Source organism: Phocoena phocoena, chromosome 4 (assembly GCF_963924675.1).
Source record: "Phocoena phocoena chromosome 4, mPhoPho1.1, whole genome shotgun sequence".
Classification (NCBI taxonomy): Eukaryota; Metazoa; Chordata; class Mammalia; order Artiodactyla; family Phocoenidae; genus Phocoena; species Phocoena phocoena.
In genome coordinates, this window is record NC_089222.1 from 52475549 (window position 1) to 52496397 (window position 20849).

The window sequence follows — 20849 nt, forward strand, 5'->3', positions numbered from 1 at the left end:
ACTGCATGCTAGAGGTGATCTCCATTGCTCCATTCCAGAAATAGAAAGGATGGGCAACTCCTCTAAGCTGGGGTTTCTGTGAATCTAAAGTGGCTCCTCCACTGTCTCTTTCCTTTTCTGCCAACTGAAGCAGAAGACACTGAGGCTTTAGAATAGGGCAGTACTCCTCAATATTGTCAAGGTCATGAAAAATGAGGAAAGTATGAGAAACTGTCACAGCCAAGAAGAGCCTATGGAGTCATGAAGACTAAATGTAATGCTGTATCCTTGGCTTCCTGTGGCCGCCTGGGCCCTCATCCCTGGCAAGCTGCCCTTCATTCTAAGACTACGTTCTCCCCTGTATTTTTAATTTAGAGTGTTCTTTCAATGAAATGATGTTGTTAGAAGGCAGTACCGTTGACTCTTGAACAACAGAGGCTCCAACTCCTGCGTAGTCAAAAATCCGCATGAAACTTTGCAGTCAGCTGTCCATATCCTCAGTTCCACGTCTGCGGATTCAACCACCCATGGACGTCGCAGTACTGAAGTACTCATTTAGTGAAAAACATTCGCATACAAGTGGACCTGCACAGTTCAAGCCCATGTTGTTAAAGGGTCCACCGCAGTGCCTTTTTTTTTTTCTCTTTTAAATGACTTTTCTTGGCTAATAAAATATTGGCAACCTATATTGACCCCCATTTAAAAAACATCATACTCATTCATGAAATAAAAAATCTGGGAACCACAGCTTTAGATGCTGTCAGATGCCATAGCATCTCATTCTTCCTTCACTGGAACACACACATCTTTTTTCATTGCTTTTTTATTTCTGAACAAGAATCCTCACGAAGGGAGAGAATATGACTGTTTTGGACTGCATTCCCAGAGCCTAATGTACCTAGAACAGGCACATAATAAAAATTTGTTGATTGACATTGCAATACAAAATAAAAATTTCCCAGAGGTTAGTATGTATATGATGATACTATAAGTATTAAGATTATATTAAGCATGCAAATGCCACAAGATAAAAACCTTCAAAAGTTATGCATTTTGAGACAAAAACAGAGCCATTGCTTTTGCTTGTTCCTAAAATTATACTTATATTTCCAAATCAATGATCTCAAAAGGTATTGATACTCCTCATAAAGATTCCTACATAACAAATTTCTTTTAGAACTCAGTAGTAATAAAAAGACTATCTCTTCCTATGGGTCCGTATTACTTAAAATTAGTAAATGTGAGCTAGCTAAATGAATTCCTTTTCCCTTTTCACCTTGGCTCCTAGTAAGCACAGAATAGGTTTTCTGATTTACTTTGTTTCCTGTTTCCTGTCCTACTTCCTCTGCCCCTTCCCTATTTGAGTCCCTTTTTGACTTGTGTTCCTTTGCTTTTATTTTAGCTATGTTTCTTTGTATAGTAAGCCAGCACATGGGCTTTCTGAAAGGAAACTAAGGTACTAACTGGCTCAATCACTGATGTATTGAGGCTCCGATACATGAATGTTCATGATTACTAGGCTTGTCTTACACTCTTCCCTCTAATACTTGTCTGATTTTCTCACAGTAAGAATAATACCCAGTTTCCCACTGTGCAGTTTACCTGGTAACTGTTTAAATGAATGAATCAAATGTTTAAAAGCCAAATCCCCTCTTGGACATTATACTCTCTACATAACATTTTAAAAAGGAAAGTAATCTTGAGCTAAAGGGGAATTGTAAGTATACAGTTGTGAACATTCAGTAAATGACCATAAAGGAGAGACATATATTTCCTAGCAGGTATATATATTTCCAAGCTGAAATATACAAGGCCAGGTTTCCCTATGAAATGATACTAGAAATATTAGACTTAGGTCTAGTCAAAAGATTTTTTAAAGGGATTAATCTCTAGTTACAAAGAGTACAAGTAAAAGGAACATAAACCTTTCTATTGGCTCATGTTTTAATAAATACAGTATGTGGCTTCATGAGAGTTTTTTTCTTTTTTTCCATTATTACCAAACCCCAGTTTCTGTGAGGTGGGAGTTGAAAGGGGAAGTGAGGATGGAATGAGCTTCTTCCCGTGATGGGCAGGCCACAGAGGTGAGTCATAGGCCCTCCATAGCCGCCTCAGAACATTTCCACTTTATTTGTCTAAATTTATTGAGCTCATATTCAGCTGTTCGTTGTAGGCATCTGTTCATTAGTGTGTGCCCTTTTTATGATTATGCTGTGATTTGGCTATGTTGATTATAAAATATTTTGAATATCACTCATGGTTCTATTTAGGATTTTATTTGAAAAGTGGCTCCACTACTAAGTAGGCAGCATTACGTAGTGGTTATAGTTACCATATGTTTGGAATCACATAGGCCTAAGTTCAGACTCTAACTCTACTGCTTACAGGTAGGGTGATCTTAAGCAAGTTATTTGACTTCCCAGAGCCTTAGTTTCCTTATCTGCAAAATGGGGCTAATGATAATCCTACTTCCTTGGGTGGTTGTGAGAACTGAAAGAGGTGTAGTCGGTAAATAGCTGGCACACACTGACCACTTAATAAATGCTGACTTAAGCACACAAACAGCAGAGCAAATCGGAGTTAAGACTGTACCTGTAAGTATTTGAATGGAAGCAATTTCAGGACAATAGAAAACTACTGGTTTTTTTTCTTTTTTTTTTTTTGGCTGGGAAGTGTTTTTTCCTCTCCTTTGTTTCTTAGAGATGGAAAATGAATAAATAGAATTTTTCAATCTACCTATGTATCTGTAATCCATCTATAGATTTCAGGTTTTTTTTTTAAGAATAGTAATCCTGGAGGCAGTTGCTACTCAAAGTTCAGCACTGATGTCATGGAATAAAAACAGCCTTTCCATCAAATCACTCCCACCAGTCAGAGGGAGTTTCCAAGTTGGGTATCATTATTGACTTAGCCATTATTGACAGTCTTTTTGTTTCTTGTTCTAGAGTAAATATGTAATAGGAGGAGTCACATTATTTTTCTATCTGAAATCAATGGTTTACACCAGACAGTAATTAAAATGTAACACTTTCAACAAAATTTAATACAGAAAAATTCATCCAAAATTAATATGACTGCGTTACCATATGCTACCTGTAAAACACATTATTAGTTGAATATTCCAAGTGAAATCTACATTTAGGTAGCTATTAACTTCTACCACGTTTATTTTTCCTCTAAGGATTTTCTAGGAGAGAACAATGCTAGATTTGATGCATTAGAAATGACATCAAAATCTAAAATGTTACAACCTCAAATAATACACAATTCCTAAAGTGCCAAAGATTTTACAGTCTCTAAATATAAGAGAAATTATGCTTTTATATAATAACCTTACTACTAATAAAGAGCTTTCTGACTTTTATAGACTAGGAATATTTTTTCTAAATGTTACTGCTTAACGAATATCCCATTTCTTGAAAATAAGAGCACGCACTTCATTTTAGAGACATTTACCTCACTCTAGAGACATTTACCTCACTCTAGAGACATTTACCTCACTCTGTAAGAAATGGCCAGTCAGGTCAGCATGGGCACTCCTAAAGGATGGTAACTGAGTTCTAATGCAAGTTTATAACCCAACACAAATGAAAGGGAAGTCGTTTTCTCCTACTCTGCAAAGAATTACCAGAATTGTATAGGGGGAAACTCATTTGCCCAAAAGGTACTTTTCCAACTTGTTTTGAATTGAAAACCATTGCACTCCTAGACAAACACACTGGTTTGGTGAGAATAAAGAAAAATACCTCTTCTCGTACACAGCTGATGGGAGTATAACTTGGCAATATTTATTAAAATTTCAAACGTGCAAACTCTTGGATTCTAATTTAAGAAATGTGTCCTGCAGACACGCCTGCATTTGTGCAAAATGACATGCATACAAGGTTATTAATTGCAGCACTATTTCTAAGAGCAAAACACTGGAAACAATCAATGTTCATCAGTGGGGAATAGGTATCTTCCATATAATAGAATATTATGCAATGATAAAGAGGAGGAAATATATGCTGATATAAAACAGCCTCTAAGACTTACTTCTAAGTAAAATCAAGTTGCAGAAAGAATATCATGTACTACCATATTGCTTGTATTTATTAACTTAAAAGATAAACCGTGGTTACCCATTTGGAAATTGGGTGGCTGGAGGATAGGGCTAGAAAGGGGACTTTTCACTGCATACTATTTTATACCTCTTGAATTTTGAACTATGCAAATATATTACCTATTCCAAAAATAAGTTGAGAAAGTTAAAATATATAATCCAAACACAGTGAGTGGCACACCTCCCACTCGTGATAGTCATGCTGTGTAGGGGTGAGCTGATGATTGACCTGAGATTGCACTGTGCATGTACCTGTCATCAGGAGGCACTTAAGTGGAGGTCAGAAACCTATCACAGCCACCTACACCTCTCTCCAGCTTCAGCTAAGCCTTTTGGCATTCATTTTCATTTTTTCATATTCCTCCTTAGCCTAAATTAACTAGTGGCAGTGGCAGCAACTGTATGATGCCATAAATGGGCATCACCACATGTGAGATCCTGTTCTCTGGACACCTCCTCTGACAAGAATTCTGCCTGAATCCATCACTTAGCGGTAGGGACTGTTTTAGAATGCACCCTCAGTGTTCATGCCAATAACGTGGAGAGAAATATACAATAACTCAATTTTAAAGTATCTTTTTTTTTTTTTGCGGTACGCGGGCCTCTCACTGCTGTGGCCTCTCCCGCTGCGGAGCACAGGCTCCGGACGCGCAGGCTCAGCGGCCATGGCTCATGGGCCCAGCCGCTCTGCGGCATGTGGGATCTTCCCGGACCGGGGCACGAACCCGTGTCCCCTGCATCGGCAGGCGGACTCCCAACCACTGCGCCACCAGGGAAGCCCTTTAAAGTATCTTTGAGGACAACTCTGTGGGAGCCAGAAATGCTGAGCGGGCCCCTGGTGCCAGCAATGGCTTCCCATACTCTACGATGACATGTGTCTCTGGTGCTAGAGATCATAATATTTTACTTACTTCTTTTGCTTAAGTGGATACTTGACTGCTGCTCCCATAACCCATACAAATGGTAGGGCATCTCCTTCATTCCTAATTTGAGATTTGTATCAGGACTGAGCTGTTTTAAACTACTTCCAGTATTTTTTTTTTGGTCCATTGCTGAGTGAAGTTTTAAAGTTAAAAAATGATTAAAATAAAAGCAGAAGAAACAACTGGTGTGAGGTTACCAGCTTTCAACATTCACACCTTAGGAAGGCATCAGAAAGTGTGAATATTGACTGTTTCATTAATTTTCATTTTTCACCATTATGCTTGGTATTTAAAATAATTTATTTGTTGTGTTTAAATCTTACATGCCAGCAAATAATTATCACCCTATCTCAAAGCCAGTGCTCTAGGAAACATCCCAAATAGAGTATACTAAAAGCACAGAGTGCGCGCACACACACACACACACACACACACACACACACAAACACACAGTATGTTAATAAAGCCACTGAGAATTCTTATTTATCAATATTTTAAATTAATTTTTTAAGCACTCAGGTAAATTAAGGTAACTCTTTTATTAAAAAGGTGTGCTTCTCACTATATGTATTGATATGTTTCCTCCTAAAGCAGTCATAAACTATTATTCAGTAATATTCCAAGTATCAAAAAACGAGAAAAATCCAATACATGTGAATGAACATGCCAAGATATAAAAACAACCTTGCTGATTAACTTCAAAGATGTATTATGAAAGCAGTTTATCATTGTAGTAATTCTAATAACCCTAACTGTTTTTTGATTAGTGCTGTACATAGAAAGAAAGGACATGGGAGAGGTATGAGTAACAAAAAGAAGAAAATTATCCTTATACTTTGCTGGGTATGAAAACCCTCTTTTCTCTTCCTTCAGACTAAGGCTCGCTGAGCTTTATATGACTGAGCACAAGTGGATACACCTGGGCTAGACCACTGACCAGTCAGAATGGAGGGGAGGGATAATTCATACCTGCTGCTCCAAGCATGTTTCAACCCCTCTTTGAATGAGACATTCCCAAAGTCTCATTCCAGCTGTGCTCTGTGGCTTCTCTGTGAAATCTGTCCTTCCTTCCTTTCTGATCTACTCTTAGGGTCATGGTCCCTCCCACTGTAAACAAATCACCCCATACCCTTTATCAAGAGGTTCTTTCTATGTTCTTCAATTTAAGCTGGACCCTCCAAGGAGCCCTTGTCCTCTAAAGCCTCTGTCACATGGAGGTTTTTGTCCTTCGTGTCCCTTAGCACAGTATCACAGAACCGTGTCATCTGGCTATCCTACCCTCTCTACTGTCACCTAACAAACTCCTCATTATTTCCCCACATTTACGAAGAGTTGACACCTGGATTATGGTTCCTCTTTGCTCTTTGTCATAACATCATCCTGAGTGACTTCAGATATCCAGTATCCAGCTGTGGATGACTCATCTAATATCCTGGCCTCTCGCTTTTTTTTTTTTTTTTAATTCCTGAACTCTTCTAATTTAGTAGCCTGATCTCATGAAACTTATAACCTCTCAAATCTTATACTCCAGTACTACTCCTTGACCAAATCTTCTAGCCTTTCAGCTCTTTCCCTCTCTTCTTCTCAAATGCCTTTTCTTTAACTATCAGACCCTGGGCCACTACATACCCTCTGTTCTGTCCTTTCTTTCCCAGCCCAGACCTGGAGTCCACCATGGTAATCATTCTCTCATCATTAATCACAGTAGCTCTGCCCTCTCATCCATTTCATCAAAACCTCAAGTCTGAGTCCATGAAAACTTGTGGATGCTCAGAGACACAATGTAGAAAATCACATAACTTTGCAGTTTGTTCTCACTATAGATTCATGGTCCCTCTTCTTAGGGATCCCTGAATCCTCTGCCTTAATCCTATTTAGGCTTTGTCTAATTTTTCTCTGCTATCTGTCCAATCTTTCTCAAATTCCTCAACTGCTTCTGACTCAATTAAAAAATCAAAAACTTCTCTCAACTTACCCTCAAGTCTTAAAAACTCTTCCTTCCTATCACAGGGGAACATGTTTCCATGTGTTCAAATCTAACCTTTCCATCTGTTTCCAGACCCCCATCCTTTCACGCTTCCTTGGGGGATCTCACACCTTCAATCATCTTTTCATTACCTTTACTCTCTCTGTCTCTAAGGGCTCTTTCAGTATAATCATGACCAGTGTCCATATCCTTAAAAAAAAAGTAAAAATCAGCCCTTCACTCTATATTCCCTTCGAAATACTGTTCCATTTCTCATCTTCCATTCAAGGTAAATGTTTTAGACACTGTGCCTACTTCTTCCCTTTCCAAATGTCACCATTGCTTCTGGCAGTTAGCTCTATGAGAAAGGCTGTGTCTTAGAAGCACACCCTTGATTACAAGCAATGAAATCAGGCATTAGTTTCAGATGATGGTTTATTCTTTTAACAGAGATTACTGAGATTATATCATATGCTCAACCATATAATGAGTACAAAGACTAATCATGTCACTGAAATTTCAGGGTATAAATTTTGCTGGCTTAGTTTTAGTCCACGTTCTAAATATGGTACATATGAACAAGGTTAGTCTAACTTTTCAGATCCAAGATACTTCATCTCCAGGCTTGCTAAGCTCATGTCCGCTCCTATTCTTGCTTTGCTAGTTGAGTTTCAGTGATACCCATTAAAATTGTTCTCTTCATAGACCTTTGACAGCCAAAGATTATTTTTCACTCTAAATGCTACCTTTAGAAACTCTGTAACTAGATATTTTCCTAAAGCCTCCCGTCCATGAGGAGTAACTTCTTAGAGGTCTCTCCTAATTAATTTTGTCTCATTATTTCTTAATCTGAGAGGTAGTCTTTTCTTAGCTATTCACGCTTTCCAGGATTCTTTCCTCATCTCTCTTTCTTGTTATACTTCAGGTGGCATCAAGTATGGATGATTCCTCCAAATGTCTATCTTTGGTCATAAACTTTCCTCTGTGCTTCCTACCTACCTGTCTCTAGGCAACAAATGTGCTGCACCAACTGCGCTTGTCACCAGCCTTCACACAAAATACATCCAAAATTGCATTCATCTTCTTCACCTCAGGTTCCTGAGTTGGTGGCGCTTTGATACTTCGAAAATGCTTCGTTTCTCAACTGCCACTAAGTTGTGAACATTTTCCTTTCTCCCTCCCTCCCTCTTTATTTCCTCCCTCCCTCCCTTTCTCCCTTCCTTTCTCCCTCCCTCCCTCTTTATTTCCTCCCTCCCTCCCTTCCTCCCTTCCTTTCTTCCCTCCCTCATTTTGGTTTCTCCTCTTTATACTTACTATTGCTTATCTGGTTCTGTCCTTTACTTTTCTCATCAAGATTGTCATGGTATAACCTGCTAATGGCCTCTAGTCTTTTCCCTCTTAAATCTGCCTCTAAACCAGTGGCTTTCAAATATTTTTGACCAAGATCCATGATAAGAAATACATTTTACATCACAACAGGGACACACAAGCACACACAGAGCTAGATAGACAGCACAATTAATTTATTTCTCTCTCCTCTTCCTAGGTACATTTCTATTTATGGATAGATATAGATATACCTGGGTATATAACAGGATCAAAATTTTCACAGAGTAAAACTTTCCAGTATTTCATGAACTCTGATATTTTCTATTGTATTTCTATTCTATTGATATAAGTCAAACATAATGCTGGTCACAATCCATTAAACTGATTTCATAACCCAATAATAAGATATAACCCAGAGATTGAGCACTGTTTTTGTTCTCTACATACACTAGAGTGATGTAGCAAAAATAAATAAATATGTAATTGACACCATCATTCCCCACAGTAATGCTTTTGGGAGGCCTCTTGTTATTTACTGAATAATGTCCAAGATCTTGACAAGGTATGCATGGACCCCTGGCAACCTGCTAGCTCTTCTAGGTTTATTTCTCCCTATTCTGCCCTGCACTTTCTTCCATAGGAACATTCTATGCATTCCTATTTTACCCTGGAGTTTTCTCTTTCTAGTTCCTTCACACCCTCATCCCCCTGGCTGTTTTCTCCCAAAATCAGCACTTGGATCATAGCAAATAAAATGTCTGCTATAAGAACAGTATAGTTATATTATAGATGTAACTGAAGAAAGGATAAAGATTGAAGATAAAGATTGAAATCTTATACTTCCTTGTAGCTCCTGTAGTAGTAACCAGCATACTGTTGATAAAGTAGTAACTATTCAATATTTTTTTCACTCATTCTCAAGCAATCCCTCTTCTTCTTCTTCTTTTTTTTTTTCTCACATCATTACTTCCCTATCCAAGAACCCACTTATTGCCTTAAGTACCAATTCTGATTTCCTCTGCCTGGTTTTTAAGACCATCCAGCATCTGGCTCTATCTCTCCACCTTTATTTCACAATAACGCCTTCCTCTGGCCTGCCCATCTCTTTGCTGTCCTTATTAGGTTTCATGCATCTTTCCTCAAGTTTTCCATCCTGTTAGCAATGTTTATCTCCAATATCATGCTCATTTTCTGTCCCCTCTACCCACCCGCTTTTCCATTCAGTTACTTATTTATTTATTATTATTATTATTTTGCGGTACGCGGGCCTCTCACTGTTGTGGCCTCTCCCGTTGTGGAGCACAGGCTTCGGACGCACAGGCTCAGCGGCCATGGCTCACGGGCCCAGCCGCTCCGTGGCATGTGGGATCTTCCTAGACCGGGGCACGAACCCGTGTCCCCTGCATCGGCAGGCGGACTCTCAACCACTGCGCCACCAGGGAAGCCCCCAGTTATTTATTTTTGAGGTTCATTCAAACCTTTAAATTCACCACAAATCCTCTCAGCATTTCTGTATTTTATGCATTTTTATCTTTAATAGAGAATAATAATAGTTCCCAACTCACTGGGTTACTGTGAGAATTAGAGGTGTTAGTATAGATAAAGTGCCTGCCACCGAGTTCATGCTCATAAATGTGTATCACAAACTCCATCAAACATTCCTATCCTAAAGCTTTGCTCTACACGGCCATTGCACATCACTGAACACTTGATAGATTTCTAATTTCCTTACAGTTATAGAACTTCTCTCTAAAGCTTGAATCTAAGTTCCTTGAGAACCAAATCCCTGTCGTATAATGCGATCTTACCCCAACATCACCCAACAAGTTGACAGAAAGTAGTGAGAAAGTTGTCACTTAATAATTTGTGGTTGATTTCTTAGCAAAACGTATCCCACAAAGTCAATGATTAATTACTCATAGATTAGCAGCATAATTTGAATCATCATCATCATATCCCAAAGCAAGTACTCCAGAAGTTATTTCTGGATATAAAATATATTTTGGTGGCGGCCTTCAAGTATATATGAAGCCAGTGTTCTCAGTACTCATAACAATTCATTCAAAATAATGAAACCATACTGAGACAGTGTAATGAAAATTTGGTTCCCCTTTTTTATTACACCCTGCCTGTCTACATCCTGTTCTCTGATAGAAACAGAATCATCTCTCAGGTGGAAAGAAAGTCTTCTCTATTTTAGTGAGTGTCAAATGAGGCAACCAAAGTGTTAAACTAGATGATTAAATAAAAGTTTCCCCCTAACTTTCTTCTAGATCATCTGAATCAAAAGAGTAACCACAACCTTACTCTGTTCTACATTACTGTGAACAAATTTAAGTGGACCTCATCTGCTCATTACATGCAGAGTCTGTTTGAACATCACCCTGTGTTGTGTATGAAAGCTGGAAAGGGGTAGGGGAAAGAGAGAGAGGATTGCTGTTTTAAACTTTATCTGGCTTTGGAAGCCTTGCAAGAAATTTAGAAAGTTGGATAGTGGAAGAAATGTTGGGCAACATTATCCAATATTTGGATACGAGTCGTCTTTTTTTTTTTTTGTTTTTTTGTTTTGTTTTTTTTTTTGCGGTACGCGGGCTTCTCACTGCAGTGGCCTCTCCCGTTGCGGAGCACAGGCTCCGGATGCGCAGGCTCAGCGGCCATGGCTCACGGGCCCAGCCGCTCCGCGGCATGTGGGATCTTCCCGGACCGGGGCACGAACCCATGTCCCCTGCATCGGCAGGCGGACTCTCAACCACTGCGCCACCAGGGAAGCCCCCTTTTTTTTTTAATGTGTGTGAACCTCCACATGGAATCATCAAATTGAATTACAGTTTAGGGTTGTGTAAGACTTCAGTGAGTGAGTTGGTTGAGTTTTGATTCACAACAATGTAAACAGAGTTAACAGCATTTAAAAATACCCTAAGGTTGGGCTTCCCTGGTGGCGCAGTGGTTGAGAGTCCGCCGGCCGGTGCAGGGCACACGGGTTCATGTCCTGGTCCGAGAAGATCCCACATGCCACGGAGCAGCTGGGCCCGTGAGCCATGGCCGCTGAGCCTGCGCGTCCGGAGCCTGTGCTCCGCAACGGGAGAGGCCGCAACAGTGAGAGGACCGCGTACCGCAAAAAAAAAAAAAAAAAAAATACCCTAAGGTTAACTGCCGTTTGAATCCAACCCCTAACGATGACCCATAAACTATGAAAATGAACCTGCTCACTGAAAAGATCTTGCTCGGCTTCCTGTAGATTAGTAACTCATTTTTGTGAGGTCATCACTAATGAAATGAATTTAGAGACACATGCTAACTAACCACTGACCGGTGTTTAGTATCAACCTATTTATTAGTGTTAATAGAAAAGTAGTCATTGAGTTAATTTGCTTTTTAAGTGAATATGAGAAGATTGTTTTAAATGTAAATTTCCAAAGAGTACGTTTTCACGACAGTGATATTCACATTTTTCTTGATGCTTTGTAATAGCTTTAGAATGTTTAGATATTACTTCTCTTAATTCCCTTCAAAAAAGCACACATGGGTTAACATCTATTGTAGGTAATTTTTAAGGAGAAGGATCTTCTGTGTGAGCAGTTCTCAACTGTTTTTAGCTGCTCTAGGAACTTCAAAATACCAGAACCCCAAGCATGGTCATTGCCTGAACCTCAGACAATTGTATAAGACTTTCTGAGGGTGGGTTTGGGCACCCCTGTGTGTGTGTGTCTGTGTGTGTGTGTGTGTGTGTGTGTGTGTGTGTATGTGTGTATGTTTAATAGCTCCCCTAGGTGACTGTAATTATGTCAAGAATCTAAAGATCTAAAGAGACATTTCTCCAAAGAAGATATACAGATTGCCTACAGACACATGAAAGAATGCTCAACGTCATTAATCATTAGAGAAATGCAAATCAGAACTACCATGAGATATCATCTCACACTGGTCAGAATGGCCATCATCAAAAAATCTACAAACAATAAATACTGGAGAGGGTGTGGAGAAAAGGAACCCTCTTGCACTGTTGGTGGGAATGTAAATTGATACAGCCACTATGGAGAACAGTATGGAGGTTCCTTAAAAAACTAAAAATAGAATTACCATATGACCCCACAATCCCATTACTGGGCATATACCCTGAGAAAGCCATAATTCAAAAAGAGTCATGTACCAAATGTTCATTGCAGCTCTATTTACGATAGTCAGGACATGGAAGTAACCTAAGTGTCCATCGACAGATGAATGGATAAAGAAGGTGTGGCACATATATACAATGGAATATTACTCAGCCACAAAAAGAAACGAAATTGAGTTATTTGTAGTGAGGTGGATGGACCTAGAGTCTGTCATACAGAGAAAGTCAGAAAGAGAAAAACAAATACTGTATGCTAACCCATATACATGGAATCTAAAAAAAAAAAGGTCATGCAGAACCTAGGGGCAAGACGGGAATAAAGATGCAGACCTACTAGAGAATGGACTTGAGCATACGGGGAGGGGCAAGGGTAAGCTGGGACAAAGTGAGAGAGAGGCATGGACATATATACACTACCAAATGTAAAATGGATAGCTAGTGGGAAGCAGCCACATAGCACAGGGAGATCAGCTTGGTGCTTTGTGACCACCTAGAGGGGTGGGATTTTGGGGGGGAGGAGACGCAAGAGGGAGGGGATATGGGGACATATGTATATGTATAACTGATTCACTTTGTTATAAAGCAGAAACTGACACACTACTGTAAAGCAATTATACTCCAATAAAGATGTTAAAACAAAACAAAAAAAACAATGAAACACAATGACAACTTGAACATGGATTTAGAGTTCCTCATGTTTCCCAACAAGCAGTCCTTTGTGAAAGCACCTTGTGGTTGGCCATTAGTTCTTACCCTTCCTGCTTAACAGTGTTCTAAGAGGTTCAGAAAGTTGCTCAAAGTCACACAGCAATTAGGTACCAGAAGCAGTATCCAATACAGATAATCTGACTCTAAATTCAGTGCTCTGTCCATCAGAGCTCTGGATCATTGTGGCCACCTAGGGTTAAGTGAGCTAGATACATCGAAGTGCTTACTGCTAATTCGCCAGATGGGCAATGGCAGGTGTTTACAAACCTACCAGTGGTGTGGCATGAATCTCTGCTATTCAGAGTGGTCCCTGGACCAGCGGCATGGACGTCATTTGGGAGCTTATTTGAAATGAGGCATCTGGATGCTCTACCACAGACCACATGCATTTTTAACAATATTCCTATACAACTTTTATAAACTTTAAAGTATGAAAAGCAAGAGTGTAAAGAATTCCAGATGTGAAACCAGGGCACCTGAATTTGACCTCAGCCCTGCCACAAACTAGCTGGGGCACTTTAAGTTTTTTTTAACTTCTTAGAGCATCAGTTTTTTGTTTTTGTTTTTTTATCTGTGAAATGGGAATGATAATATCTGTCTTTGAGGGTTGTTTTGATGATTATCTAAATAAATGGGCCTGGACCCCCAGCAGGAGTTTAAGAAATGCATATTGAATCTCTATGCAAATCCATAGATGTGTAAAAAGACAGCTCAGGCATTCAGCGAATTTGGTGAACTCTTGATTTCCTGATTATGTTGGACTAGGAACTATCTGTGTTAGAATCCATTTAAATTAAGCTTTCTGGGATGTCCACATTTTCATGCCCTAGAGATTTGCTACAGAATTATTCTCAGCAGAGCAATTATAGGTGAGGCTGCCCTATAATGAGATATCTTTGCTACTTCATTAAATAAACCCCCTTGCATGGGCTCCAAAATGGACCTGCCTCATACCAAATTCCATTACACTGGAAGTAATCGCATAAGAAGGCCCTGGTGCGGGTTCAGTGGTCCTGGATACCTAATGTTTACCATAAAGGGAATGTGTTCTAGAACAGTGGTTCCCAAAAGCTGGTTCTCAGACCAATACTTTACTGATCCAAGGGGCAATGAAAAAAAAAGACAATTTAGTCAACTTTTCATAAAGTTGAATTATAATCTATTTAAAAAATATCCTTCATTCTGAGCGTATGCCCATTTTTGGGAGTATGCCCTTTCTATTTTCTATCTTTTTGGTGTTCAACTGCTCCATATTTTAATTAAATAATGATGATAATAGATGGTAATTTTTGTAATGTTCTTGTACAATACAAATACAAGGTCAATCCTCTCCCCCCTCCAACTTTTAACAAGAGTTTTAAGGTCCTTGAAATCCCCCAATTCTGAACAATTGTTATAGAAAAAATTGCTTAAAAGGAAATTCTTTCCTATGAAATTAGCAAGGGGCAGAGAGCATTTTACATTGGGGACCAAACTGCACAGTTTTAACTGGAGGGCAAATTTGTCTAGTGTCAGCATCTCACAGAGTGTAATGCTTCTCAAACTCCTGTGTGTACCAGGACCATTTGGGATCTGGTAAAATGCAGATCCTGATTCTGCAGGTCTGGCACAGTCCAAAGTTCTGTAATTCCAACAAACTCTCACTTCGAGTAGCAAAGGCATAGCGGTTAAGGTGGTGAGCTCTGAACCAGATCACCTTGGTTCAACTACTCCTGTTACTACCACTGCTAGCTGTTGATCCTTGAGCAAGTTACTTAACCTACCCATCCCTTAGTTTTCTCATTAGCAACAGAAGAATAATAGTCCCATCTCACATTTTTATTGTGAAAGTGAAATGGAACATTGAACGTAAATATTCCCAGAATGTAAAATACAGCACCTGACACATAGAAAGAGCTCCATAAATGTGAGTTATTACTCTAACTTCACAGATCAGTGACTGGAGCGCCAAGATATTAAAAAAGAAAAATATTAGCACCTCAAGGTGGAACCCTCAAGGGGTTCCTACATGATGAAATTGGAAGAATTGAAAGTTCCATTTGGTGAGGGATAAGTTGTGGTCTGACTTCTTTGGCTGGTTCAGTGGGATTGTTTGAAGCTGTGAATCTTAAAGGGTGGGTATAGATCTGTTCTGATTCAAAAGGTGGAAGCCTCTCAATTACTGAGATCCTATAAGTAAGGTTGAAATTATGGTATGGTTTAGGTTGTGTGCCACAAAATTATTAGAACCTTTGCTAACTTATAAATGACAAGAAAAATACCATTAGTACATTCCCAGACTTTAAGTTTTCCTATGTCTTTATTAATAATTATTCTTTTCCCCATGAAAGTACAGCTAGAATGTTTATTAATTAATCTCTTCTTACTTTTTGTTGACAGCCAGGCAATTTATTGGAAATAGTGTGTATTGCCTAATATGCCTCATTGGCCCATGAGGCCAATGTCTTACATTTATTTATTTATTTTTTATAGAATCCCTACTATTTTAATAGGGGGTGAATTTATATAGTTCTTTAAAAATTATAGGTAATAGCATCTAGGCATAAAACTGTGATTTAATATGAATTTATGGTTTTTATCTTCGATTTGTACCTTTTGCCCATCTGGTATGATTTCCGCTGTGATTTCAAACACAAGAGCGAGTGATGACTGATTTTTTAAAATTAATTAATTTATTTTGGCTGCATTGGGTCTTCATTGCTGCACGCGGGCTTTCTCTAGTTGCAGCGAGCGGGGGTTACTCTTCGTTGTGGTGCGTGGGCTTCTCATTGTGTTGGCTTCTCTTGTTGCGGAGCATGGGCTCTAGGCACGTGGGCTCAGTAGTTGTGGCTCGTGGGCTCTAGAGCGCAGGCTCAGTAGTTGTGGCACGCAGGCTTACTTGCTCCACGGCATGTGGGATCTTCCCGGACCGGGGCTCGAACCCGTGTCCCCTGCACTGGCAGGCGGATTCTTAACCACTGCGTCACCAGGGAAGTCTGATGACTGATTTTAACAAAGATTGATGAGTTAGTCACAGAGCTAAGGACTAATCTAACCTACTTAACTGGTTCAACTTTATATAGTAAAAAGGAAGCACAGAAAGATAAATTATTTCATTAAGCACATTTAAGTAAATGCCTCCCATGTTCTAAAATCCTAAAAGATTAAAGTTGACTGCTTTTTGGAAGCTAAACTGTTATCTTCTGGATCACTGCATATCATTTTTATCTTTTTCATTTATAAAATATCAGAAATTTACCTGTCTAGTTTGTGACCATGTTATAGAAACAAAAGGAGTTAATACTTTGTCAAGAGCACAGGGAAACTAATGTTTAAGCAGAACATTCTAATGCGTTGATTAGATAAGTTGGAAATTATTGTGTCTATTAATAAATATTCACAAATTTCTAGGGCCTTTCCCCAGTTTTTACTTTCTGTTTCTTTTTTTGTGGTCTTACCTTTAACCACAACCAGTCTTCTGTATATTTCTACAGCTGACTCTGTACCTCTCAGTTGCCAAGCATTTTATATGCCTCACAATGCCTCTCATGTAATAATCACTTCATGGGAGAGTTGCTAGCTATCCTTCAATAGCCATACCCATCCTCCCCTTCTTCTTCAGTAATAGGAATAAGAAAAATACGATTAGCACATTCCCAGACCTTTAAGTTTTCCTATAGGTCTTTATTAATAATTATTCCTTTCCCCATGAAAGTACAGCTAGAATGTTAGTGACCATGAATGTTAGGGCCATCGGGAATAAAGACCATAATTTTCAGCCTCCCTTGTAGCTTTGTGCAGTCACATGACCAAATTCGGGTCAATGAAAAAAAAATGGAAACGGTGTGTGCAACTTCCCATCAAGTGTGCTTGGAAGGACGCAGGGTGACTCTTTCCTTCCTTTTGCCCTCTTAATGGCTGGTTAGAAGGTGGGCGTGATGACACCAACAGGAGCTGGCATTTTGGATTAAGAGGTCACAGTCACATGTCAAGGAACAAAATAGAATCTGGTACCTGATGGTCATACCATACCGGCGCTTGACTACCTAACATTTATATGAAAGCAAACAAACAAACAAAAACTTCTCTCTTGCTTTAGACACAGGTATTTTGGGTTTCTGTCACTTGTAGCCAAATCTAATCCTAACTTCACACACTGAAATATTCATAGTTGCATTTATCTTTCAGGTGTGATCCTTATCATTATGCCTTGGTCTGTGTCATCCATCCTATCTTAGTCATGTTAGGACCTAAGGAAAAGCAAGAGATGCATGAAGTAATACCTGAGAACACTTAATACTGAAGAAGTTAAATTCAAGAGAAGTTAAATTCAGGAGAGGAAAGAGTTAAAGAGGTTAAAAATCTTTTCTATTCCCAGTAACTTTGGTTTATTAAGAGACATTCTAGGTAAGATTTCAAAAGTTAAACAAAAGCTAGGCCAGATGTCTAAGCTAAGTTTTGGTCTCAAACTAATTACTTTTGTTAATTACCAGTAATTTGTGTCAGCATCCAACACTTTCCTAAAAACCCTTGAGGGAGGGGGAGGAGGCAGAGAGAGGGAGGGAGAGAGGGAGAGAGGGAGGGAGAGAGGAAGAGAGGGAAAGGGAATGGGAGAGGGAATGGGAGAGAGAGAGGATGTGCACAGCAGAGTCAGAACACAAGCATTTTCCAGTACAGTTGTAGTACAGATCTTGGGGTCATTAAAACCTGATTCAAATTTTACACTTCTGAACACTGGGTTTTATGGGAAAAACGGATATTTTCTTCCAGATACTGCAAATATCTTTTACTTCTACATAGGCTTAACTTGAATTTTATGTTCTTTCTTATTTTATGCCTTTTTTTCCCCATTGCCAAAATGATTCTTTTCCTTTATCTACAAAATTACACCTTTAGGGCTTCCCTGGTGGCGCAGTGGTTGAGAGTCCGCCTGCCGATGCAGGGGACACGGGTCTGTGCCCCGGTCCGGGAGGATCCCACATGCCGCGGAGCGGCTGGGCCTGTGAGCCATGGCCACTGAGCCTGCGAGTCCGGAGCCTGTGCTCCGCAACGGGAGAGGCCACAGCAGTGAGAGGCCCGCGTACCGCAAAAAAAAAAAAATTACACCTTTAGCCCTGCATACCCGCCCCACCCACCACCACCAAATTTCAGCTGAAAATAGCCCTAGCAGAAGTGCCCACGGTTCTTCATGGAGTCTTTACTTAGCTTCCTTTTCCCAAGTCAGTGGCTTCTGGTCATTAGCTCAAAGAACAGCAGAGGGTTCTCAGTGGTTTGTGGATAACTTAATTTGGGGGCACTTTTTACATAGTTCAGAAGTTTACATAGTGCATCACTCTTTGGCTCTTTGTGTAAATGACCCTTTATAAGGACATATATTTATAGATGCATCTATTTGTGCACTGTCTCACCACTTCATGTCTCTTTGGGCCTCCTTTTTTGTGCCTAGAATTTCTTTTTAAATATTTAGTGGCACCATTGTCTACTATTGTCCATTAACAATTCATTGTAGAATGTAGTCATTTTTAACCTGCAAGTAACAGTGTAAATAAGACATTTTAAATATCCATCACAAACATCTCACATCTGACTCCTGCCCATGCCCCAGGTTCCATGGTGGATCAGTCACTCCTTTATGCCATCTCTATTTAACTGTTTACTGCTTTCTCTCCCTCACCAATTGTTAGAGGGAGGCACCTTGTCTTAACTCATTGTGTAAATCTCCAGTGGCCACCAGGCATATATAAAATGCCTTGAACTATTTTTTGTAGTTAATTAAATATGCAGTCACGAATGTTGCCAAGCCAATGGGAGTTCTAGTTACACACTTTGGTCCTTTTATAAGTTCAGTGGGTCATGAGATGGTGCAGTTTTTCCCATGACCTTTTTTGTGTTTTATTGGTGATTCTCACGTTTATTTTAGCCCATGGGCTATTTCTTTATGCCAAGATATTGACCAACTTACCTGCTTGCAGAGAGAAAAATAATTATTCGTAAAGCTCAGTAGAATGGGAAGGGAAGGGAAGTTTGATGGTAAGGTAAAATGGTGTTGTTTTGTTTTTAATCAGTATTATACATAAATTATCAGCCCATGCTAAAAAGTAAGATGGTTATGTTTAATCCTGAAGACTACATATCAAAAGAGGACAGTTTGTATATTCATTAACTGCCTATTTCTAGAGAATCTATACCCATCACCACTGTACTAAAACTTTATGGTTTTTATAGGTATACATCTAAATTACAAAACCAACTGCATTTTAATATATGTTACCCACTGCAGAATTTGTTAGAGAAAATGCATGAGATGTGCTTTTGGGGTAATTTCTGTATGTCAAGTGCACACAAGCATATTAATTTGCAGGCACATCTTATTTATGTAAACTGAGAACGGCATAGTCTTGATATCATTCAGTATTTTCACCCCATGATCGCTGTTCATTACAGTATAATCAGAACTGCTCAATGTAATCACAACTTTCCCTTTCACAGCTTCCCGTCACCAATCTATGTTTTTTTTTAATCCCATACCTCCAGTGCTGTTCTGAAATGTCCTGCTGCCACGGCGTATTTCTTTTGTCTGTAGCAAGAGCTGGCACCCTTTAAGGTTACCTGAAGCCATTTGTCAATCTGAGGCAGAAAGGTGAAATTAGGTACACGGAAAGGGTCTACTACTATTTCAGCAGCTTGGCATGTTGGCCGATTCCCAGTGGACATGTAGGACTCTACAAACTCATAGCTCACGTCCTCTTCATTAACGTAGACCAACTTCACCTCCACATCCATGATATTCTTTAAGGGGATGTGAGGCAGAGGCATGGTGATCAGTGGGCTGTCAAGGTCTATTACTTTTGCCTCTTTCTTTCCAGCTGGCTTTTCTTCACCTTCTGCCTTCCGTTTAAAGGCCACTTTCTCTAAATCATTGCTTTGGTTTTTTTTGATGCTCTTTGCCATTTTTATTCTCTCAGCTGTGATTTCTACCTGTTTATCTCCACAGCTTTTCTTAATCTCTTGTGGCATTTCCAGGATGCTGGGTGGGTTTGCTAAGGTGGACATTTTCTTGTTTGTGTTTATCTTTGGAACAAGTTGATCAGGATAGACCCTATTTATTGTATTCTCCAAACTCCTACTGCTTCCTGAATCCATTGATTTCCCCCTGAAACACCTGTAGGGGTGAGAAGAAGACACATAATTACAACAAAATTTTGAAATTCCAGTGGCTTTAATTTAGTCAGACTATAGTCAAATTCATTGAAAACACTGTTTAATTCATTATAGGTATTTATCACCTTAAAGTAAAACTGTATGTACATCATCTGCTGACTGTTTTACTAGAGAAGTATATGTTTCAGTCTCAGAATTCACCAAGAATTTGTTGAAAACACATTTAGACAATGTCTTTCAAAAATAACCATCTATAGCTGAACAACGTTGAATGAACATTTTTATGGGGTGCCCAAACTCATTGAATAGGAAAAGCTTATGCATAGCCACTGAGGACAAAAGAGGACCCCCCCCCAAAAGTCTATCTCAATATTAATTTCTTCAGAAAGGCAGGTGGTCTAGAACTCATTATAAAATACACCGTTAACCTGCATAATAGACTTGCGAGTCTAAAGAAACCACAGCTGCTTCCTCTGAAAGGCTTCTAGAAATGTTATGAGCACAATGTTTCCTCAATTTGTTTCTTCTATTAGGAATGGGAATCTCAAGTTTAAACAGCTTTAAAGGTAACTATTATTCAGAAAGAAC

At 39.3% G+C, this 20849-nt stretch overlaps 1 protein-coding gene across 1 annotated transcript in view; it reads right to left on the reverse strand.

Moving 5' to 3' along the window:
* SPATA16 (spermatogenesis associated 16) overlaps window positions 1-20243 on the reverse strand; it is a 225920-nt gene extending 205677 nt beyond the window's left edge. The window contains exon 1 of the mRNA XM_065875819.1: window positions 19629-20243. Coding sequence (XP_065731891.1) covers window positions 19629-20243 — 615 coding nt within the window. The remainder of the gene's footprint in view (window positions 1-19628) is intronic.
* Window positions 20244-20849: the final 606 nt, after the last annotated feature.